Raw genomic sequence first — 24,037 nt, forward strand, 5'->3', positions numbered from 1 at the left:
GGGCTTGTTTTGTGGGTCTTTACCCACAAAACTACCCCAGGCAGTGGGTCTTTACAGCGCACGGGCTTAGTTGCTGCTGCTCTTTACCTGTCCAAGATAAATTCCTGTCATCTGATAAGCACCCTTGGACAATAATGGGAGAGTCTATCACTTCCTTTTAGTCCCCTGGATGGAATCCCCCTCATGGATTCAGCATGGCTGAAAACTCACTCTTACTAGATTTGGAAATAGCTCTCAAATTGGACAACAGATTGAGGTAGTTTGGGGGTGGGACCTTTTAATTTTTTTTTTTTTTTTTTTTTTGGCCACACCATGTGGCATGCGGGATCTTAGTTCCCCGACCAGGGATTGAACCCATGCCCCATGCAGTGGAAGTGCAGAGTCCTAACCACTGGGCTGCCAGGGAAGTCCCCGGGTAAGACTTTTTAAGCTAATACACACCCAAGTGGTTGTAAATAACATTGTTGAATGTATTGTGGGAATAGATGTTTGAAGTATGTTTAAGACTTCTTTTGATTGTAAGGGATGTTCCCAATGGAGAAGTGTCATGATTAGGATAGTGGTAATTAGGACAGGGACAACTGGTCACCTCTCCTGACCTAGCCAAGTGGTTACCAAGAAGCAGAGGGCTATGGATGGGGAAGTGGGGGGGACCACAGTCTTGATCAAGGAACTAGTGGATTTACCGGTGCTCAAGGAAATGAGATCTTTTTTTTTAATAAAGGAAATGTAATATTTAAATTAATTAATTAATTTTTGGCTGCCTTGGGTCTTCGTTGCTGCGCGCGGGCTTTCTCTAGTTGCGGCGAGCAGGGCTACTCTTCGTTGCGGTGCACGGGCTTCTCATTGGGTGGCTTCTCTTGTTGCAGAGCACGGGCTCTAGGCACGCGGGCTTCAGTAGTTGTGGCACTCGGGCTCAGTAGTTGTGACTCACGGGCTCTAGAGCGCAGGCTCAGTAGTTGTGGCACAGGGGCTCAGTAGTTGTGGCTCACGGGCTCTAGAGCGCAGGCTTCAGTAGTTGTGGCACAGGGGCTCAGTAGTTGTGGCTCACGGGCTCTAGAGCGCAGGCTCAGTAGTTGTGGCGCACGGGCTTAGTTGCTCCGCAGCATGTGGGATCCTCCCGGAGCAGGGCTTGAACCCGTGTTCCCTGCATTGGCAGGTGGATTCTTAACCACTGCGCCACCAGGGAAGCCCCACAAGCCCACTTCTCATCCGTCTTCCTAGTTTCAGTTAAGTGTAGTCCTTTCCACCTTGCCCCACCCTCCTCCCCCCACTTAGAGTGTAGCTGCAGGTCATAAAATTGTCTGACTGCAGTTGAGTTGGCTTCTCAGCCACAGACAGACCTACCATCGTGCTGCCTGTCATCTGGTCCCTCTGGTTCAATGCTGTCCTGTGACTAGGGAAAGCCGACACCATGTTGCTCTTGCTTTTGCTGTCTGTGTGAGTAATAGCTGTCTGGACCCGTTGGGGCTTGTCATCCTCTTACTGGCTGGGTCTCATGGAAGTGTGGTAGGCACACCTGGCAGCTGCACAGTGATTTGTGCAGAAAGATTTGTGGCCTTGTTAGCTACCAGGCTGCACTTAGGGAATGCTTGACCTCTTGATAGAGGGGAACTTTTTAGAGTGATGAGAAAGTGATAATTTGATCTGAGTGGTGATTATACTTGTATATCCATTTATATACATGAGCAGCACACTTAAGACTTGTGCCATATACTGTAAGTTGTATCTCAGTTAAAAAAAAAGAACCACCAGAGAATCAATAAGAGCTCTTGAAAATAAGATTATGATTGCCAAAATGGAAAATTCAGTAGACAGGTCGGAAGATAAATTTCCCAGAACACAGGACAAAACACAGAGACACAGAGGATGACGAACCCAGCCTAGGTCTACCACCTTAGTAACAGGCATGCTAGTTGGCGAATAAACCTAGAAAAATGTTTCTGATGGTGATAAAAGAAATGGGAGTTAAAACAATGAGATGGGTTTGTAAATCTGGTTAATCAACCAAAAAGTTGCTTAAGCAATTTTCAACAGTTTGTAATTGGCGGTGGAAACTGGCACAACCCTTTGGGGAGCAACATAATGCCAAGTATCATCAGTCATATCAGTACTTAGCTTTGGCCCTGGTAACCTCACCGCTGAAAGTTTGTCCTAAGGTAATAGTTCAAAAAGAAGACATGTGGAATTCATGGAGATGTTCACTAGCGTGGTTTATTACGCTGTAAAATTATGAACAACCCAGATGTCCAGTAAAAGAACAAGCAAGAAAATTATAGGCCTTACCGGAGGAAAGCACGGAAAAGGACCGTAATTAACGCACGGTACCAACAGGAGGCACCACCCCTTTGCCTGAGGAGCGTAACTGCATCTAATTAAGGATACCTACACTAGAACCAGGAGGGGGCTGGAAAATGTACTTCACCGTTCGGTTGGTGAAATGGAGGAGGAATGTTTCTACTACTGGTAATTAATGCGCTTACTCTAGGAAGACTCAGTAAAACCTCAAGTTGCGCGCCCCTCCTCGCGGACCCGCAGCTCTCCCAGGCCGGGTCCGGGCTGCGGCTGCGGCTGCGCACTGCGAACCCTCTGCCGGCGCCGGGGGCCACGGCGCAGACTGCACCGGAAGCGCGGAGCCGACCCTCCGGAGCTGAGCTAGGGACGCCAGTGGCCCGACTCGCCCGGCTCGGCTGGGCGCACCGCAGGCAGAGGCGGGGCCGAGGCGAGGAGGCGGGGCTGGGGTGGCGCGGGGGCGCGGCGAGGCTGTCCCCGCCCCGCACGCCGCTCTGCCCGGCGGCCTCCAGCGTGGGGAACCGGAACCGGCGGCCTGGCTCCTGTGGGAGCGACGGGTGGGCGGACGCCCGCCTTCTGCGTCGCTGCCTTCGCGCGGGCCGCCCCCGGGGATGTGAGGGGCGCAGCTCGGCCGGCGGGGCGCGGAGCGGCGCGGAAGCCGGCCGCAGACGGTAACGCGCTGGGCGGGCGCGGGCAGGGCTCCAGTTGCCCCGGCCGAGGCCGGGCTTGAGCGGCAGGAGCGCGTGCGGCGCTTCGGAGTCGGAGGCGGCCCGAGCTCCCGCACGGGGCAGTTGCCGTTGCGGTCCCGGGGCCCGGCAGAGCCGGGGAGGGTCGAGGGCCGGGAGGGGGCTGGGCCGGCGAGCGGGCGAGCAGCCGAAGACCCGGCGGCAGGTGCCGGCCCCCCTCTGAGATCCAACTCTCTCTCCCCAGCTCCACCTACTTTGGCCTGGACTCAGCCTCCCAGGGCTAAAAATATTGCCTGGAGGCTCCTGAGCGGAATAAGATCGCGCTAAATAGGGCACAAAGCTGCAGAGGCGACAGAGCTCCTTAACCCGAGGGCTGGAGGAAGACTCCTGAGCTGCCACTCCCGCCGCCGCTCGGCCGTCAGCTAGCTGTCTCCCTCCGCCCAGCAGGCAAGTGCGGGCCGCGGGCGGTGGCGGAGGACACTGATTCTCTGAAGTTGCCCCACAGCCGAGCAGCTGTGCCTAGCTTCTCCCTACCCAGGTTATCTTTGACATCAATCACTGCTGGCTTCCAGGGGGTCCCCTAAATGCTCTGTAAGCAGAGGCTGAAAGTTACCCACTGCAGGAGTCAGCTAACAGGGCGAGGACTCTTTATGTTAGACACATAAGCTGTGGCTTCTTTTTTTATTCATTCTGCATTTCTGAATAAGAGAGCAGCTGTGCCAGTCACTCTTTCTGGTGAGTACCAGTCTGATGCAAGTGGGCAGGGAGAAAGGCTTTCTTGTTAGTCTCTTGGGGCTTTGTCTGTATCCTTTAAATCAAAATAGATACCAGTATATTCCTCTGAAATTAGAGGCACATGGCCAGGGAGTTTGGACACCCACGTCATTTAACTGGCTGTGTCTTTCTTGTAGGCAAGCTCTGTGGGCAGCTGGTTGTAATCAGGAAGTTGTATGGCGAACTCAGGAGTCACAGCTGGGAAGTTTTGTTTTCCGGGCGTGTTTTTTAATAGCATCTGCCTGGGAGAGAGCATCATCTCCACCCTAGGGGCAAAGCTGCTACCAGGACCAGGCAGGACCGGCCTCAGATGTGCCTCTTACTAGTGCTTTCTGTGTCTCAGACAAGAGAATACGATCCAGGTTGGGTCAGGATCCATAGCCAGTGTTGGGATTCGGTGCTTAGAAGCTTTCTTTTCTTTGGTGTTCCTCGGGAGCAGCCCTCAGGAACTCCTTGGGGCATTTGGTGGAAAGACCACCAAAGGGATTTTTGCCTGCTGGAGCTACATCTGGTATCCCTCCGGCCAGGTGTGTGTGGAGGCCAGTATGAAGCTGAAAAAGCAGGTGACAGTGTGTGGGGCTGCCATCTTCTGTGTGGCTGTCTTCTCACTCTACCTCATGCTGGATCGAGTGCAGCATGATCCCACCCGACACCAGAACGGTGGGAACTTCCCCCGGGTGAGTCATGCCTGATTACTGATCTCTTCATACACAAATCATCTGGGATCAGGTTATTGCCCCAGCTGGAGAGTCATGTCAGCCCAGGGCAAGAACATTCCTTCCCAATTGGCAGATTTTCTAGAAACTCTAAGCTGAAAGCAGTGATGGCAAAAAGAAAGGAGGGAGGGAAAATGGCAATATGTACTGCTGCTCTGTCTTCCTGAATTATTGGCAGACATTGCTAATGGATTGCAGCATCCCTTCCCACTAAGCCCCAGTGCAGTCCTTGTCAGCACAATGCTCCTGATAGGCAATGCCGATTGTTGAGAATAGGCATGGGAGGTGAAATCTTTGCCATCCATAAGCTAGAGAGTGAGGGTACTCCCAACCCAAGCGGATTGCAGTCTTCAGTAGTGATTCACACCTCTTCCCTTATCTGACCAGAGCAATCCAGCCCTGTAGGCTCATGGTCCTGCCTTTGACTGGGGAGGGAAGGATCATAGTCAGGCCTCAGGTGGTGGGCCCCATGCAGAGATCCTTCTTGTGACATAAGGAGCTGGGGGTGATTGCTTTCTGGTTTTTTGGCAGAGTCAAATTTCTGTGCTGCAGAACCGCATTGAACAGCTGGAGCAGCTGTTGGAGGAGAATCATGAGATCATCAGCCACATCAAGGACTCTGTGCTGGAGCTGACGGCCAACGTGGAGGGCCCACCTGCCCTGCTGCCGTACTATATGGCCAATGGCTCCTGGGTGGTGCCACCAGAGCCCCGGCCCAGCTTCTTCTCCATCTCCCCTCAAGACTGCCAATTTGCTTTGGGGGTCCGGGGCCAGAAGCCAGAGCTGCAGGTAAGAGTCAGAGCTGGCAGGGACCCACAGTGGCCATGGCTGGGGCACTGAGCTGCTCTCCTGCCTGGCAGATGCTGACTGTATCAGAGGAGTTACCATTTGACAACGTGGATGGCGGCGTGTGGAAGCAAGGCTTTGACATCTCTTATAGCCCGCACGACTGGGACACCGAAGACCTGCAGGTGTTTGTGGTCCCCCACTCTCACAATGACCCAGGTGAGGGCCCAGCAGACCCTGGGAGCCAGGGTGTGGAGTGGGCTTTCTTTTTTACTTTTTAAAATTTTTATTGGAGTATAGTTGATTTAAAATGTTGTGTTAGTTTTTGCTGTACAGCAAAGTGAATCAGTTATACGTACACATATATACAGTCTCTTTTAGATTCTTTTCCCATATAGGTCTTTTCAGAGTATTGAGTAGAGTTCCGTGTGCTATACAGCAGGTCCTTATTAGTTATCTGTTTTATGTATAGTAGTGTGTATATGTCAGTCCCACTCTCCCAATTTATCCCTCCCCCCTCTGCCCCCTGGTAACCATAAGTTTGTTTTCTATATCTGTGACTCTATTTCAGTTTTGTAAGTAAGTTCATTTGTACCATTTTTTTAGATTCCACATGTAAGTGATATCATATGGTATTTGTTTTTCTGTCTGACTTACTTCACTCAGTATGACAATCTCTACGTTCATCCAAGTTGCTGCAAACGGCATTTCTTTCTTTCTTTTTTTATGGCTGAGTAATATTCCTTTGTATATATGTACCACATCTTCTTTATCCACTCCTCTGCTGTTGGACATTTAGGTTGCTTCCGTGTCTTGGCTATTGTGAATAGTGCTGCAGTGAACATTGGGGTGCATGTATCTTTTCGAATTATGGTTTTTCCCGGACATATGCCCAGGAGTGGGATTGCTGGATCATATGGTAGTTCTATATTTAGTTTTTTAAGGAACCTCCATACTGTCCTCCATAATGGTTGTACCAGTTTACATTCCCACTAACAGTGTAGGAGGGTTCCCTTTTCTCCACACCCTCTCCAGCATTTATTATTTGTAGATTTTTTGATGATGGCCATTCTTACCGGTGTGAGGTGTTACCTCATTGTAGTTTTGATTTGTGTTTCTCTACTAATTAATGATGTCGAGCATCTTTCATGTGCTTTTTGGCCATCTGTATGTCTTCTTTGGAGAAATGGCTATTTAGGTCTTCCGCCCATTTTTTCATTGGGTTCTTTTTTGATATTGAGCTCCATGAGCTGTTTGTATATTTTGGAGATTAATCCTTTGTCCGTTGCTTCATTTGCAAATATTTTCTCCCATTCTGAGGGTTGTCTTTTCGTCTTGTTTATGGTTTCCTTTGCTGTGCAAAAGCTTTTAAGTTTAATTAGGTCCCATTTGTTTATTTTTACTTTCATTACTCTAAGAAGTGGATCAAAAAAGATATTGGTGTGTTTTATGTCAGAGAGTGTTCTGCCCATGTTTTCCTCTAAGAGTTTTATAGTATCCGGCCTTACATTTAGGTCTTTAAACCATTTTGAGTTTATTTTTGTGTATGGTATTAGAGAGTGTTTTAATATCATTCTTTTACATGTAGTTGTCCAGTTTTCCCAGCACCACTTATTGAAGAGACTGTCTTTTCTCCATTGTATATTCTTGCTTCCTTTGTCATAGGTTAGTTGACCATAGGTGCATGGGTTTATCTTTGGACTTTCTGTCCTGTTTTATTGATCTATATTTCTGGGTTTGTGCCAGTACCATACTGTTTTGATTACTGTAGCTTTGTAGAGTAGTCTGAAGTCAGGGAGCCTGATTCCTCCAGCTCTGTTTTTCTTAAGATTGCTTTGGCTGGGGTGGGCTTCCTGATGGCAAAGGTAAGGGAGGGACAGTTGAAGAAGATGGTGGCATCCTCAGGGGACCCTATGTTGGCTCCCCAGGCTGGCTCAAGACCTTTGACAAGTACTACACAGAGCAGACTCAGCACATTCTCAACAACATGGTGTCCAAGCTGCAAGAGGACCCCCGGCGGCGCTTCATCTGGGCGGAAGTCTCCTTCTTCGCCAAGTGGTGGGACAACATCAATGCCCAAAAGAGAGCAGCAGTCCGAAGGCCAGTGCCAGTCGGGGAAGCAGGAGGGCTATCCTCTGGGCCCTAGGATGGGTGTGAAGTCCTCTCCTGGAGCTGCAGCTGCCAAGGTGTCAGGGAGAGGCAAGGGGAACCTTGGCAGAGATGAGGAGTGATGGTAGAGGGGCCAGGAATAAGAAGGCAAGAACTGATTTGAGGGTCACTAGTGTTAGGAGAAATCAAGTAGTGTGAGCACGGGGAAGAGAAAACATAGGGCCTGGCCCCTGGAAGCACAGACAGAGGTCCAGGAATAAGCAGAGCCAGGACAGCATGGAGGTTGGCTGGAGAGAGAGGAGGGCGCATGTCTGTTGTCTTGGTCCTGGGTTTGGGTGAACTGGCTCAGCGAGGCCAGTACACACAGGTCCCAGCGTCTGGTTGGCAGGACTGAGCAGAGGGTCTCTGCCCCAGGCTGAGTGTGAGTCCTTAACTCCAGGCTGGTGGGAAATGGGCAGCTGGAGATTGCAACAGGAGGCTGGGTAATGCCGGATGAGGCCAACTCCCACTACTTTGCGTTGATTGACCAGCTCATTGAGGGACACCAGTGGCTGGAGAAAAACCTTGGTGAGTCCGGGCTCAGGAGTGGGAGTCTACCCCCATAGCTGGGCCCAGAGGACAGCAGGGGGCTGTAAGGCACAAGGATTGGCAGGGGGTGCTTCTTTGCTAGGCTAATTCCACCAGCATGGGTGTGGTGTGATGGCAAGACGGGATCTGGGGCCCCTGTGCCGGGAGGCCAGGCCCTGAGGCATTCAGGCCTCTGGCTTCCATGCCCCTGCCCAGGTGCAACCCCGCGTTCAGGCTGGGCGGTGGACCCCTTTGGATACAGCCCCACCATGCCTTACCTGCTGCGCCGTGCCAACCTGACCAGCATGCTGATTCAGAGGGTACATTATGCTATCAAGAAGCACTTTGCTGCCACCCACAGCCTGGAGTTCATGTGGAGGCAGACCTGGGGTAAGGCCAGGTAGGGTGGAGGGGGGTCACAGCAGTGGTTCCCACTGGGAAACGGCAGGGATATCAGAAATAAGACCCATCTGTCCTTTAGAGCAGACCAACAAACACTGGTGCAGACCGTCAGAAGCTCTCTCCTTCAGGTTAGGTGGGGATCACATTGATCTCTAGCCTCTGTGGAGCCTGCTGTCTGTCTCCTGGAGGAGCTATGGGCTCCAGAGCCCTCCCTGTGTCCTGACCATTGGCCTGCATGTCCTCTGCAGCCTTAAGTCTAGTTCACGCCTTTAGCTGGAGCAGATCCCCTCCCACCCCCGGCATCCCTGTGCCCAGCTCCACGGGCTGACTGCTTGGTGTGTTTTCTATAGACTCGGACTCCAGCACAGACATCTTCTGCCACATGATGCCTTTCTACAGCTATGACGTCCCCCATACATGTGGCCCGGATCCCAAGATCTGCTGCCAGTTTGATTTCAAGCGTTTGCCCGGGGGGCGCATCAACTGCCCTTGGAAGGTGCCGCCCCGGGCTATCACAGAGACAAACGTGGCCGAGAGGTACTTGCTCCCAGACCTGGACTAAGTGTGGTGGTGTCATTTTCACTCTGCAGAGGAGTCAGGAGACCTGGCTTCTGGTCTGGGCTCTGCTGCATGGGGGCTTCGGGTTCCACATTCATAAAATGGGGGTGGGCTCGGTTGGTGAGTTCAGGCCCACAGCCCTTGCAGTGACAGTTCCTTTACTGTGTTTTCCTGGAAAACTAGAGTGAGTGGCTCTAAGGAACCACCTTTTCCAGAATGGTTTTATTTTCCCAAATGAGTATGTTTTCCAGTGTCCTAACAAACTGTCGGAGCCAGTGGACTGACTCAGAGGCGAATAATTCTCAGATTAGGTGCAGTGCCTCACAGCCTTCAGTCTGGTATGCCTGCATTAAACTCAGGCCGGCCTCCTGCCTTGGCTTGAAGTCACCCGGAATCCTCAGTGCTTTGTGCACCCAGAATCCCATTCAGATGCACATTCTGTCCCGCCCAACAGCCTCCAGCCTCTGAGAAAACAGACCTGTTCCCTTTGAGAGAATCCTTAGGGACCCCAAAAGATGTTGCTGAAATCAGCTCCCCTGGGAAAAGGTGGATTAAGAGAGAGCTAAGCAATGATTTAGCCAGAACTGGACTGGCCTTAAGAATATAACAAGTTGAACGGGTTTTCATGTTGCAATCCTCCGATTTCCATGATGTCCAAGAGGTGAAACACGTGACCAGAAGGGAAAGAAAGTGGTCTTTTGTTTCCAGAATCCAGAAATCTAAATGCTGATTCGAAGCAAGAATCTAGGGCTTTTAAGGCATGCTTTTTCTGAAAGCAGCAGCTGTGATCTACAGATGCCAGGCCAGGTTTACAGAGAGCAAGTCATGGGAGATAACCTCATTTTCTCCTTTAAATTTATTTATTTTATTTATTTTATTTTTGGCTGCGTTGGGTCTTCCTTGCTGTGCGTGGGCTTTTCTCTGGTTGTGGCAAGCAGGGGCTACTCTTCGTTGCGGTGCGCGGGCTTCTCACTGCGGTGGCTTCTCTTGTTGCAGAGTACGGGCTCTAGGTGCAGGCTTCAGTAGTTGTGGCACAGGGGCTCAGTAGTTGTGGCTCACGGGCTCTAGAGCGCAGGCTCAGTAGTTGTGGCGCACGGGCTTAGTTGCTCTGCGGCATGTGGGATCTTCCCAGACCAGGGATTGAACCCATGTCCCCTGCATTGGCAGGTGGATTCTTAACCACTGCGCCACCAGGGAAGCTCTCGGTTTCTCCTTTAAAAGGCTTACAAGGATGATAAATTAGGGGAAGGTGGTATTTGAGGAGTCCTTTCTTGAGAGCAAAGTGGAATAGAACAAGCTGCACCAGCATGGCTAAGTACATTAGTGGCTGGTTGAACTGTAACACCCATAACATGCCAATTACCAGGCTGGTCTAAAAAGAGAAAGCTTTAATGCCACAGGTCTGTTTTTCTGTTGATTGCATTAATGACTTGGATGAAAAAGGAAATAATAAATGTTTATGTAGAACAGTGCCAGGCACTGTTCTAAGTGTTTAGCAAATATTAATTCACTCAGTTCATTGTAATTCTCATAATACTATGACAGTAGGTACTGATGTTATTCTCATTTTATAGAAACTGAGGCCCAGAGAGGTTAAGTAAGTTGTCCAAGGTCACACAGCTAGTGCATACAGAGCTAGTGTTGGTGTAGTCCGGTCCCCAAGTCCAGGCTCTTCACTCTGGGGCTGTGCTGCATCACTAACTGGTGGCAAACAAAGCTGGAGTGTCAGAGTCAGGATCCCAAAAAATCTCAGTAGGTTGGGACGTGGGTTGAATCTAACTAGATAAGATTTATCAGATAAATGTAAGGTTCTACCCTTAGCTTCAGCAAACAGAATAGGAAAGTTCAGGATGAGAAAAGATCTTGCTGGGCCGCATGCACAGAAAACATGATCACTGATGTCAGCATGGTGGGGTGACAGGGGGGGCTGCCAGACATGCCTGTATAAACACGCCACTCCCACGGCAGCTCTGGCCAGACTGGGGGGGTGTGGCCTGCCTTCCCCTGGACTCCCGTATTCAGTGCTGGGCCCCGCACTCTGGGATCCTGGCAGACGGGCTGCTCAGAGAACTGCTGGTGACTGGATTCTCAACTGCTATGTAGGGACCAAATAGAGGGGCTGGGATTGCAGAGCCTGATGAGAAAGCACAAGGGAATGCTTGCACATCTTGGATATGTCTGAGGGACCGTCATGGGGAAGGAGGACTGGTTTGTTCTTTGTGGTATCCAAGGGCATAACTGGGGCCAGGGAATTGAAGCCACGCATCAGGAAGAACTCTCTAGTTGTTTGGAGAACATGGGGCTCCCTGGGACTGGGTTTCACCCCATGAGGTATCTACCCGCAAGCCGAGTGACTCTGTCATGAGGATGTATCGGAGGGCTCCTCTCAGGCTGGCTCTGCTCAGGATCCTATAATGTGAGACTCCATGTGGGGCCCGTCCCCCTTCCCACCGCAGGGCAGGCCTGCTCCTGGACCAGTACAGGAAGAAGTCCCGGCTCTTCCGAAGCAACGTCCTCCTGGTGCCGCTGGGCGATGACTTCCGATACGACAAGCCCCAGGAGTGGGATGCCCAGTTTTTCAACTACCAGCGGCTCTTCGACTTCCTCAACAGCAAGCCTGATCTCCACGTGCAGGTGTGAAGGGGCACTCACCGGGGAGGGGACCTCGGTGGTGCTGCAGCCCAGCCCTTCCTGTGAGGTTTCATGCTCCCCGATACCGCTCCAAAGCAGGGGCTCATTCCCAGCTCTGGGCACGGTTTCCCTTTTATGTCACAGTTCTTTCCCAGGTTCCTCAGCTCCTCGAGGTCCAGAAGGTAGGACATATGGTGACTACCCTCTGCATAGGCAAAAATCCCTGCCCCTAGCCTCCACTGCAGCACTGGGGGGCCACAATTCCCAGAAGACTCTGGAACTGATGGAAGCGGGTTTTTGGGGTCCCCACAGGCCCAGTTTGGCACCCTCTCCGACTATTTTGACGCTCTATACAAGAGGACAGGGGTGGAGCCAGGGGCCCAGCCTCCAGGGTTTCCTGTGCTGAGCGGGGATTTCTTCTCCTATGCGGACCGGGAGGACCATTACTGGACAGGCTATTATACTTCGCGGCCTTTCTACAAGAGCTTGGACCGCGTCCTGGAAGCGCACCTGCGGTGAGACCTGCCCCCCTTCCAGGCTGGAGGGATAGAGTAAGCCTTTGGGGTTTAAGGAGGGGCTGGATTGGCTCAGAAGGGACTAGAAGGGCATGGAGACCAAGACAAGTGGAGAAGGGGTGAAAGGAAGAGGAGTGGGGCTTGCAGAGTGAGGGTGGGCCCTAGGGAGCTGTGTGGCAGGAGGCTGACTTCTCTCTCTGGGCAGGGGGGCAGAGATTCTGTACAGCCTGGCTGTGGCTCATGCCCGGCGCTCTGGACTGGCCAGCCAGTACCCGCTCTCGAACTTCGCCCTTCTGACGGAAGCTCGGCGCACACTGGGGCTCTTCCAGCACCATGATGCCATCACTGGCACTGCCAAGGAGGCAGTTGTTGTGGACTATGGGATCAGGTGGGAGCCCTCTCCTCTTCCCCATCAGCTCCACACCTCGGCCCACCGTCCCAAAAGGGAGGATGCACCGGGCAGTCCGTGGGCAGGCCTGCCAAGGGCTCGCCCTGTTGGCAGGTGGACAGTCTCTCAGTGGTCACCTCTCCCATGGTCCCTCTCCTGCCCACTCTCCCAGGCTTCTGCGCTCCCTTGTCAACCTGAAGCAGGTCATCATTAACGCAGCTCACTATCTGGTGCTGGGGGACAAGAAAAGCTACCACTTTGACCCTGAGGCGCCCTTCCTGCAAATGGTGAGCCCCGCTCCTGCACCTGCTCAGGGGGACCCTCTGGTGTGCAGTCCTGTGCCGAGAACTGTGGTGCGAGGGCGTTGCCCTTCTTTTCCTTCCCGGTCCTGGAGTGAAGGATCTGTGCCTGGCGCAGCTGCCGGTCCCCATCTGGGATAGGTTGGGGGGGGTCGGGGGAGGCAAGACTCCGAGTCAGGCCGAGCCTCATGATAGTTCTTTCTTCCCACCCACTTCATTCCAGGATGACACCCGCTTAAATCACGATGCCCTACCAGAGCGCACAGTGATCCAGCTGGATTCCTCACCCAGGTGAGCCGGGCTGGGCCAGGCGCAGAGGCAAAGCCCCTTCATGTCTCTGGGCACCCTCCCACCCCCACCCTGCCAAACCACTGAGGGACTCTTGGCCTGGCCACTGTTCCTGCTTCCACTGCCCCAGAGCGGTGGCCTCCTGGGTGAGCCTACTTTCTGCTCACAGGTACGTGGTGCTGTTCAACCCACTGGAGCAGGAACGGCTCAGCGTGGTGTCCCTTCTGGTCAGCTCACCCCGGGTGCGGGTCCTTACAGAGGAGGGTCAGCCCCTGGCCGTGCAGGTCAGCGCGCATTGGAGCTCTGCCACTGACATGGTCCCCGACGTCTACCAGGTGAGGCGGGGGCTTGGCAGGTGGGGCCCGGCCTCGGCCCTCTGTGCTGATCCTTGGCCTCTCCCCGGAGCCTCACACTGCCCACGGACACTGGCTTCCCACCCTCCTGCTTGCAGCCCTCTTACTCCCCAGGTTGGGGACCAGAGTCTTGGGGAGAGGGGTTGCCCAGAGGACAGTCACTCCTGGGCTTTGAGTCTGTCCTTGAAAGGAAGGGGAAGTTTGGTGTAGTATGATAATAGTAAAAATGGCAGTTATGTTGCCCCATCGTTTGTTCATTCAACAAATATTTATTGAAAGCTTAACGTGTGTTTACCATCTCATAGTTTTCCAAATATCATTTGAGACTCATGAAAGTCTGATGAGGGGCAAGTAACATCACCTGCGCTTTGGGCGGAGGACACCGAGGCCTCAGTGGGTGCAGGGACTTGCTCAGGCTCTCAGGGCCAGAACCCCAGGCCTGCATCCAAGACTGACACCCATGCCGTGGCCCACACTTCTCACCCTTCCCGTGCCCGCAGGTGTCTGTGCCCGTCCGCCTGCCAGCGCTGGGCCTGGGCGTGCTGCAGCTGCAGCTGGGTCTGGACGGGCCCCGCACCCTGCCCTCCTCCGTGCGCATCTACCTGCATGGGCAGCAGCTGTCCGTCAGCAGGCACGAGGCGTTCCCTCTACGCGTCATTGACTCTGGCGCCAGCGACTTCGCCCTCAGCAACCGCTATATGCAGGTCTGGTTCTCAGGCCTTACCGGGCTCCTCAAGGTAAAGGGCCAGGGGCTAGGAGCCGGAGGAGGGCGCGCATGTCGGGGGGGTCGTGGAGCTGCCTCCGGCCCACGAGTGTGCTGCCACCTGACTCATGGTGGACCCGGGAGCGGGCCGTCTGGGCCCCGAGCTGACAGCACAGGGAAGCAGGGCTGGGCTCCTTGGGGGAAGTTCGTCCACGCCCTCCCGGGGGCAGGCCTGACACGCAGGTGTGGGGCCAGGGGTCAGGGCTGTGTCTCTTGGCAGAGCATCCGAAGGGTGGACGAGGAGCAGGAGCAGCGGGTGGACATGGAGTTCCTCATCTATGGCACCCGCTCGTCCAAAGACAAGAGTGGAGCCTACCTCTTCCTGCCTGACGGCGAGGCCAAGGTACCCTACAGACACCTTGCAAACCCCAGCAGGCCCTGGAGGCCTCAGGAGCGGAGGGCAGGGAGAAGGGCACGGGCCTTCGTCCAGGGCGACCCTGCCTGCCAGGGTGCCTCGCCTGCACTGCCCCTGCGGGGGGTGGGAGACTGAGGAATGTTGCCTGGAGGCCTGGGCCCGGCTCGGCCAGGGGTCTCAGCCCAGAGCCTGCTGGGAACAAGTCCTCCTGCCTGACCGCGGGCCGGCATCTCCCTGCTTTGCTCTCTGTGCCGTGGGTTCAGCAGCCGCCTGCTCTTTCCCCAGCCCTACGTCCCCAAGGACCCTCCCGTGCTGCGCATCACGGAAGGCCCTTTCTTCTCAGAGGTGGTTGCCTACTATGAGCACGTTCACCAGGTAGTCCGGCTTTATAACCTGCCAGGTGAGCCCTGCAGACGAGGAAGGTAGGGAAGGAGGTGCGGGCTCCGTGGGCTGTGACGTGCTCTTCCTTCTGCCCGTTGTCTATGCATGCATCTGTTCCCAACAAATGTATCATTTGAGATGGGGATGATTCTTAACTCTCTTGGAGTAGAGCTTGGCCAGAAATGCTGGGAATTGCCCGGGGCTTGGGCACAGCCTCTCCCAGCCCAGTCTCTCAGGCTGTGGCTCACACCACTCGGCCTCTCCCTTTGTCCTGTGCCCAGGGGTGGAGGGGCTGTCTCTGGACGTGTCATCCCTGGTGGACATCCGGGACTACGTCAACAAGGAGCTGGCCCTGCGCATCCACACAGACATTGACAGCCAGGGCACCTTCTTCACGGACCTCAATGGCTTTCAGGTGATGCCTCAGGCCTGGGGCCCCAGAGACCCTATGGAACAGAACTTGGACTGTGTTTACTGCCTGCATCACAGGCCGTGGCAGGTGATCTGCTCTGACAGAGCAGGAGGAATCGGAGGCAAGAGTGATCGGGGCCCAAATGGTGCCCGGATGCTCTTGATCTGCTGGCCTTGCCCCCGCAGGTGCAGCCCCGGCGGTATCTGAAGAAGCTGCCCCTGCAGGCCAACTTCTACCCCATGCCAGTCATGGCCTGTCTCCAGGACGCACAGAGCCGCCTCACGCTGCACGCTGCCCAGGCCCTGGGCGTCTCCAGCCTCCACGATGGTGAGGGGAGCAGGCGCTGTTCGGGGGGGAGAGGGCAAGATCGAGAAGCCCATCCCCGCCACCGAGGCCTGTCCTCTCTGTGGGCCTCTCTGTCTTTCCTGTCTGTCAGTCACACACCAGCGGGAGATGAAAAGAAGGCAGACACCTGCTGTCACCTTCTCCCCTGGTGGAGGCAGCTGTGGAGGTGACTGGGGGGTGGGTGGCCTGTTGGATCCCCTCAAGAAGCATCAGGGTATTGAAGGGTGGTTCTTAGCTGAGGTGTGTAGCCACCTTCTCCTGACGGGGATGGCAGTAGGGACAGTTGGAAAAGTGTAGTCAGTGTTATAATGAAATATTTAGCAAAGGAGAAAAATACTTCCTGCCTTCCTACCAATGGTCATTAAAAGAGAGAATGACAAAAAAAAAGACAGACAGAATGACATTCTTAAGAATCAAAATGAGGACATGAGGAGACTGACCTGGAGCTGGTCACACTGGGCCAGCCCAGGTGGCTCCCATAGCCTCAGGGTAAAGTGAACAGTTTGCACTTAGTGGCCTCTGAGGCCTTCAGGTCGTCTGTCCTTGGGGCAGAGCCTTTGTGCAGGACTGAGCCAAGAGTGCCCAGTCCAGGCTCTGCGGGGCCGGTGGCGAGCGCAGTGGGGAACCTGACTCCCTGCTGGAAGGCATGAGGCTCTGCTGCCCCTTTGCCCAGTATCACTCTGGTTGTAAAACTCTTAACCCAGCCCAGCGTCCTCCCTTGGTCTCTGCCCTGGAAAACAGTGCGCTAACAGGCGATTGTTTTACATGCAAGGGGTCCATTTTAGGATTTGGTGTGCCTTTCTGTGGTTGCTCAGGGTAAAGACTGAGGAACTACGCAAGTCAGAATCTGGGCTGGGGTGATGGGAGTGCAGATAGAGCCGTCTGTATGGGCTCCTCTCAAGAGACTCTTGAAAAAACAGATGCTGGGAAAAATCCTCATTCCAACATATGTCAGCTTTGAATGAGCCCCTTCCCCAGGCATATTTTTATTTTTATTTTTATTTTATTTTATTTTTTAATTTATTTTTGGCTGCGTTGGGTCTTCGTTGCTGCGCGCGGGCTTCCTCTAGTTGCGGCGAGCGGGGGCTACTCTTCGTCGTGGTGCGCGGGCTTCTCATTGTGGTGGCTTCTCATTGTGGAGCACGGGCTCTAGGCACGCCAGTTTCAGTAGTTGTGGCACACGGGCTCGGTAGTTGTGGCACATGGGCTCAGTAGCTCCGCAGCCTGTGGGATCTTCCCGGACCAGGGCTCGAACCCATGTCCCCTGCATTGGCAGGCAGATTCTTAACCACTGTGCCACGAGGGATGTCCCCCCAGACATATTTTTAAAAGAAAGGAAGGTTAGGGACTTCCCTGGAGGTCCAGTGGTTAAGACTCCGCGCTTCCAACGCAGGGGGCGTGGGTTCAATTCCTGGTCAGGGAACTAAGATCCCACATGCTGTGTGCGGTGCAGCCAAAAAAAAAAAAGCAAAGGATCCTCTGCCATCTCTCGTCTGCAGGGCAACCCCAAATAACACCTAATCTGAGCCTCTGCCTGATGTGCCATCTGGCTGTCCTCTTGCTCCCTCCTTTTGACAGACGTGGCAGGCAGAGCTGGAGTCTGTCCCCACATAGAACCAGGGCCGGAAGCGTGTGTTCCAGTCACAACAAAATCCACCCAACCTGAGAAAACCTGCCCTGGGTCAGGGCCTCTGCAGCAGCTGCTGATGGCTATTGTGTTTGCTGTTCACTTTGTTGCATGCAGCCAGCCTAGAGACGGTTCTCTGCCTGGGCACCCGGGCCGGCCCCTACTCTGAGCCGCGGAGCACGGGCAGTGAACTACCAGGGTCACAGACCTTCACTCAGCCCCTTCCAGGTCTAGGTTCCACGGCGGCTTTGTGCCCTGAGTGACTCAGCTTCCAGCCAGTTCCCTGGGCTCTTCCCTTGGGGCTTTGGTGGGCTGCTGCTTCCAGAGGTCGGTGTCTGCTTGGGGGTGAGACAGGCAGGCTGGGGGCTCACAGCTAACTTCCCTAGGCCAGCTGGAGGTGATCTTGGACCGGCGACTAATGCAGGACGACAACCGGGGCCTGGGCCAAGGGCTCAAGGACAACAAGAGAACCTGCAACCATTTCCGTCTCCTGTTGGAACGGCGAACCCTGGGCAGGGAGGTAAGTTCTGGGCCTCCCCCTAGGGAGCCAGGTCAGGCTAGGCCCCGTGGGTGGCCCTGGGGTTCCAGCCTAGGGCTTGGGGAGCGTACTAGAGGTGGGCAAGGGTAGCAAGAGTAGGGCCTGATTCCCGGGTTGGCGGGGAAGCGAATCTGATGCTTTGCTGCTCCATCTCATGCAGCCTGGCACCTCCCTCTCCACAGCACCCTGTCGCCTGTGCCCTCCTCGTGCTCATCTCCCACCTTCCCACCCCGCCCCTGTGTCCTCTAACCTGCTCTGCTCCTGCCCCGCTCATCTCATGGCTTTCTTTGCCCCCACCAGCCTGGCTTTTTCTCCAAACTGGCAGCCATGTTTAGGGGCTTGATCTTTCACAGCAGCAGGAGCGGGCACCGAGAGGTAAGGGCCAGCGATGGGGTGTTGGACTAGTGTTAGTTATTTGTAGCTGGAGTTGGAGCTGGCGGATGGCAGAGCCCGCTGCTCCATCTCCCTGTCTGGGGCTCAGTCCCTCACTCATCAAATAGCTGCTGGGCACCCATTATGCTGTAAGGACTGAGAGGGCTGCAAATGCATAAGATACTGCCTCAGAGCTCTAGGAATTGACTTGTGAGTATGGGTGGGGGCCAAGCTATGTGTGTGAAAATATAAGGTCGAAAAGAGGTATGTCCACTAGTCCTGAGGAGTGAGATAACATAGTGGGCCAAGGGGATCAAGGACAGCTTCCTGGAGGAGGTGTCATCCACGCACGTCTTTGATGAATGGGGGTCTGCCCTACACACTTGAACCGAGGCACAGGGTGGGAGGCAGGAAGGAACGTGAATGGGAAGAGCCGTGAATTCACTCAGCTAGAGCAGAGCCGCCTGTGCAGTGTGATAGCCACTAGCCACGTGTGGCCACTTAAACGTATTAAGACAAAACACAATAACCAATTTGATTCTTCATTCAACCTGGCCACATTTCAAGTGGCTCAGTGGCCACAAGTGGTTAGTAGCTGCTGTGCTAGTGCAGATATAGCATATTTCCCTGATTGCAGAAAGTTCTAGTGGCCAGTGCTGGGATGCCATGGGGGTAGGTTGGGGCAGACTGTAGTGGGCCTTCAGTGCCTGGTGAAGAGTCTGGACTTCCTCCTGGAGGCCCATGAGGGATCTGAGCTGGGAGAACACTGTTGGGACTTTGCCCTAAGCATGTCACTCCCACAGCAGGGACTCAGGTGGATCTTCAGGGAGACCGGAGGCAGGGGTGACAGCTTAAAGGTTGTTCAAGCAGGAAATTTTGGTGGCTTGAAATGAGCCATGGGAGGGAGAAGCCGGGGGTGGACGTGAGGACACTGCCGAGGTGGGAATGGAGATCGTGGCTGAAGGAAGTGCGAGATTCTGGACGGCAGGAAGGCGGGTGGTGCTAAGAGCAGAAATCCAGAATATGGAAGAGTAGCCGCCGTGGAGGAAAGTCCAGCTTAGGCCTGTGAGTGTGACGTCCAGGTCAGCCATCTAAGGAGTAGTCCTCAGTCAGCACAGCTGTGGGGACTGCCGGGCCCAAGCATCAGGGCTGGTGCTGTGGACACGGGGTCGAGCTTGAAGCTGCAGGGTTGCCCCAGAGACTTTCTCCATCAGAGGCCCATCCTCCATGGTGAAGCATCCGTCTGTCTGTCTTCCATTCTCCTCCCTGCACTGAGAATCTCTGTGTGACAGGAGATGTTGCTGATGGGAGTGTGTGACTCACGATGGTGTTGTGGAAGCAGAAAGCCTCCAGAGTTAGAGGAGCGCTGGCCTGGAGCGTAGCCCTTCCTAAGCTGTGTGAGGTGGGAAGTGACCGCATTTGAAGAGTCCTGGAGTCAGGCACCCCTTGTATCCAGACACATCAGGGAAGCTCTCTCCAAAGAAACTGACCTAGATGTGCTTTTATCCTCCCGCTCCCCGCGCTCCACTTCCTCACCCACGTCTCGGGCCAATCTTTCAGGTCCAAGATGGCCCCTCTACCAGCTACCCGTCCCTCCTCAGTCACCTGACTTCCATGTACCTGAACACCCCCGTGCTCGCCCTGCCCGTGGCCAAGAGGCAGCCCCCAGGCCCTGCTCTGTGCTCATTTCGTCCTCTGGCCTCCTCTCTGCCCTGTGACTTCCACCTGCTCAACCTGCGGACGCTCCAGGCGGAGGTGAGTGTCCCGCTCAGTGCTGACCCTCCGGGGTGGACCCTGCCCCTCCTCGCCCAGACTCCTCCCCATCCCAGCCCTGCCTGCCGGGCAGAGGTGCTGCTACACCTGTGAGCCCTGCAGAGACCCCCCCCTCTCCCCACTGCCCTGTGTGTCTATCACCAGGATGATAGCTTGCCCTCAGCCGAAACTGCGCTCCTCTTACACCGCAAGGGTTTTGACTGTGGCCTTGAGGCCAAGAACTTGGGCTTCAACTGCACCACAAGCCAAGGCAAGGTGAGCAGGGCCCACGTGCGGGAAGGGAGAGGAGCGCAGGGAAACAGAGCACTGGGGATGGCAAGCTGAGAGCTTGGTGAGGTGGCAGTGAGGCTGGGCAGTGAGGGGGGAGGTGGCAGGGTTATTCTGGGGCTTTACGGAGAGCAAGGGAGAAGCTGTTGACATGTGTTTTCAAAGCCTCTGAGGCCTGGCAGGGGCCAGTTCCAGACGAGGTGTCCAGGTGGAGAACTTCTGTTTCATGTGTACGGACCTCTATCAAACAAATGGAAACACCAGGAATTAAAAACTAAAAGCCATCATACTCTGTTCATTGTTTAAGCCAGCAAAGGCTGGCACTGATAAATGCCTCCGTGTGCTGGGCACCAGTGATTCAGAAGTGAATCAAGACATGGTCCCTGCTGGGAGTTCCCTGGCGGTCCAGTGGTTAAGACTCAGTGATTTCACTGCCTTGGGCCAGGTTCAATCCCTGGTCGGGGAACTAGGATCCTGTAAGCCGCATGGCACAGCCAAAAAAAAAAAAAAGGCAAAAGACATGGTCCCTCTCCTCAAAGAGCTCACAGCTCAGTGCAGCAGTTCCTACCCTAAGGTCTGTGGACAGGCTTCAAGGTTGCGCAGACTCACCTGTGTAAGTAGGCACCTTGCTGCGGAGAGGCCCATAGCTTCTGTGAGATTCATACAAGTTATATAGAGGAAGAGCAGCAGCATCTGGTGTGTCAGCCCCCAGCACTGCCCTGCACCTTCTCTCCTCCCCACAGGTGGCCCTGGGGAGCCTCTTCCGTGGCTTGGATGTGGTTTTCCTGCAGCCAACCTCCTTGACATTGCTGTACCCCCTGGCCTCGCCCTCCAACAGCACTGACATCTATTTGGAGCCCATGGAGATCGCCACCTTTCGCCTCCGCCTGGGCTAGGGCTTCTTGTGGCCTGAAGAGAAAGTTCATCCACAGAGATGGCCTTTTCACATAAGATCGGGTTGGACAAGCCACCCCAGGTCTCCTATCCTGATCTACCTCTCAGAACTGTGACAGACTGGGCTCTGCCCTCATTTTCTCTTTATCGTTGCTTCTGTGTTCGGGGGCAACCCACAGCCCGCGTTGGGTGGATAGGGCAGGCGCCAGTGAGATGTAGGAGAGAAGGCCCTCGGTCAGAGTGGGTGGTGCCAGCCTCTGCTTTGGGTTGTGCGTGTCCACCTAGTTGGGTGCAGGCTCAAGCACCCATCCTTTCCCCTGAATGGGATGGAGGAGAAGCAGGGGAGCCTGAGTGGGTAATAGCCCGGCGTCAGGGTCACAGTAGGCAAGAGCTGGCTCTAGGGGAGTCCTGTGGTGTGTGACAAGCAGAAGCAGAGCGATGCCAGGAGGAGGGGGCTGGGGACCGAGAGTTAGCAGTGGGGTGGAGGAGTAGAAGGAATCGCTGCTCTCTCTGACGGCTCCACTCTTAGTGCTCCCTGACCCTCACGCCCTGGCCAGGCGCTGCAGTGTGGCAGGAAGGACTCGTGAAGACTGTCATGACCGGAGGTCATAGGACACTTCAGGTACCAAAACCCCATCTCAGACTGGGCACTTGGTCTGTGTGTTGATTTGTGGAATGGTGGCAGAGGCCACCCTACTTGACTCCTCTTTGGTTCCTGCACTCTGTCCTGCACTCGGGACACCACTGTCCCGAAGAGCTGCTTCCCATCATGGGGGCGTTTGATCGGGCATATTTCCTTTCCCTGGAAAGAAAGTGAAGCCTCCAACTTGCGGTGGGCAACTCGAGAAAGCTTTCGTCATCATCCCTACAGGCAGCCCTGAAGCTTCGCCTTGTACATCCTTCGACAGAAGTATTCACTTCCTGGCGCGGGGACTAGGGAGATGTACAGTAAATTAGGAGGCACCGTGGCTGCTCATTAGCCTTCACTGCAGCTTCGATCATTAGAAAAAAATTTATGATAGTCTCTAGAGACGCTGAAACGATATTTGGTAAAATTTAAAATCTATCCCTTATTAAACTCTTAGTAAGTTAAGATTACAAAGAAACATCCTAACCTAGATAAAGGTGTCTCTATCTGAAACCAACAGTCAGTGGCATTCTAAAGAGTCAGATACCACTGGCATTCCCAGTAAAGTCAGTAATTAGTCAAGGACATGCTATTATTTAGCCGTGTTCTGGCACTACTAACCCCTGCAGTGTGGCAGATGAGAGAGATGAGGAAGGGTTAAAGGACGGCCGACCTGTACAATCCAACAGGATCAGCTGAAGACCTTAACAGAGCAAACAAGGCACATCACGTTTCTATAAAGATTCTGGTTCTCTCCAAATCAGCTCATAAATTCAATGTATTCCAGTGAGATTGGAGACTTTTTGGAATTTAATGGGTTCTGATGTTCATTTGGAAGAGTAAATGTGTGAGAATACCAAGAAAATTCTGAATGACGGTGAGTCCGGGGCGGTGGTGCTCAGGTGGGTAAAAGACACTTGTCCTACGAGATTTCCCAGGGGACTCTCGACCGACCATGAGTTCAGTCAGTGTGACCTGGAGTGGGATCAGACTGCTGGAACCAAAGGGAGAGCCTAGCATCAGACCCAGGTGTGAGGGGGTTTGGTACAGGACCCGAGGAGTATTTTAAGTGGGAAAAAGACGGACTATTTAATAAAGAGTACTTGAAGATAACTGCCTATCAAAGTAAGAGTTCTCTACCTCACAGTTTCCACAAAAATTAGCTCTAGAGAGAAAAAACAAAAAAATTACAGAATTACTGAGGAAAATATAGGATATTTTTATACCTTTGGTGTGGGAAGGTCTTTTCTAAACAACATGAAACCTAAAAGATATAATAAGGGAGAAGATAAACAGATTTTACCACCAAAAATATATTGAAAGTTTGTATATGATGGAAACCACCAAGGTTAAAACACAAATGACAGATTTGGGAGAAAATATTTGCAGCACTTCAAAAATTGGTGAGTACAGTTATTTTAGGAGAATAGCTTGCTTTGGGCTCCTTGGAGCAAGTCACTGGGGCCTGCTAAGCAGCGACCTAAAGATTCAGCAGTGACCAGCTGAGTTCTTCCAGGTCATCCAAGGGCATTGCTGCCAGCACCAGGCCAGGGCGCATGGAATCCTGTCTATGTCATAGTGAAAGAATGAAGATTATCAGTGTGAAGTGCTTAGCACAGTGCCTGGTACATATAAAAGCTCAGTAAATACGAACTATAATCATATTAGTAAGGGATTCTAAGCGGTTACACTATAGCAGGCGTTATTTGCAAGTATAATGTAATTTGTAATCAAATGATAAGGGAGAATCTGTGAACCCCCGAGGAAATTAGCAGAATAAAGGCTGTTCTCTCTGGAGGTCTTAGATGTGCAGTGAAGTTATTCATCTGCCAGGAACTGAAATGTTTACTCCTACACACTGGCCTTTTAGAACTCCATAAGGCAGCATTGCTCAAGGTATGGTCCAGAATCACCAGAATTCCTTGTTGAAAGTCCAGCTTCCTGGCCTGCCCTGACTGGGGCTCCTCCTTCAGCCCGCAGGCTGAAATGGGCATCTGTGCGGCAGAGCCACGGATCCCGGAGACTGACCTGTAACGAGAGCAAAAACCAAAACCCTCCCTTAGTGCACGAGAGGAGAGACAGATTCCTTGGCAGAACCTATTGGACCAATCTCTGGGAGGAGGGGCCAAAGAATCTGCACTCTTAACAAGCTCCCAGGTGAGTCTTCTGCACACGTAATTTGGAAAGGGGCCTACTATTTTAAGCCTAGCAGCAACCCTTTCCCACGGGGCTCTGGCCCTGAGGCCTCACAGTTCTGAGGGTTACATCAAAACCGGAACCAGATCCCTTATATATACTTGAGGAAGTGTTTGCAGTTC

At 53.6% G+C, this 24,037-nt stretch overlaps 1 protein-coding gene across 3 annotated transcripts; it reads left to right on the forward strand.

Moving 5' to 3' along the window:
* Window positions 1-2,799: 2,799 nt before the first annotated feature.
* On the forward strand, window positions 2,800-22,832 carry MAN2A2 (mannosidase alpha class 2A member 2). Of its 3 annotated transcripts, none has more exons than XM_061179915.1 (25): window positions 2,800-2,963; window positions 3,223-3,425; window positions 4,280-4,429; window positions 5,000-5,257; window positions 5,329-5,473; window positions 7,183-7,354; window positions 7,803-7,930; window positions 8,147-8,320; window positions 8,683-8,869; window positions 11,347-11,524; window positions 11,834-12,036; window positions 12,242-12,424; window positions 12,597-12,711; window positions 12,947-13,014; window positions 13,181-13,346; window positions 13,865-14,101; window positions 14,348-14,470; window positions 14,768-14,882; window positions 15,145-15,278; window positions 15,461-15,602; window positions 17,634-17,767; window positions 18,086-18,160; window positions 19,718-19,912; window positions 20,075-20,185; window positions 20,941-22,832. In XM_061179915.1, the coding sequence occupies exons 3-25, from the start codon at window positions 4,298-4,300 to the stop codon at window positions 21,091-21,093; spliced, it is 3,528 nt and encodes a 1,175-aa protein (XP_061035898.1). In that variant the 5' UTR covers window positions 2,800-2,963; window positions 3,223-3,425; window positions 4,280-4,297; the 3' UTR covers window positions 21,094-22,832. The 3 variants fall into 3 exon arrangements, with proteins under 3 accessions (XP_061035898.1, XP_061035899.1, XP_061035900.1); XM_061179916.1 differs by having other exon boundaries at window positions 20,123-20,185; XM_061179917.1 differs by lacking the exon at window positions 18,086-18,160.
* Window positions 22,833-24,037: the final 1,205 nt, after the last annotated feature.

Source organism: Eubalaena glacialis, chromosome 2 (assembly GCF_028564815.1).
Source record: "Eubalaena glacialis isolate mEubGla1 chromosome 2, mEubGla1.1.hap2.+ XY, whole genome shotgun sequence".
In the NCBI taxonomy this organism is placed as follows: Eukaryota; Metazoa; Chordata; class Mammalia; order Artiodactyla; family Balaenidae; genus Eubalaena; species Eubalaena glacialis.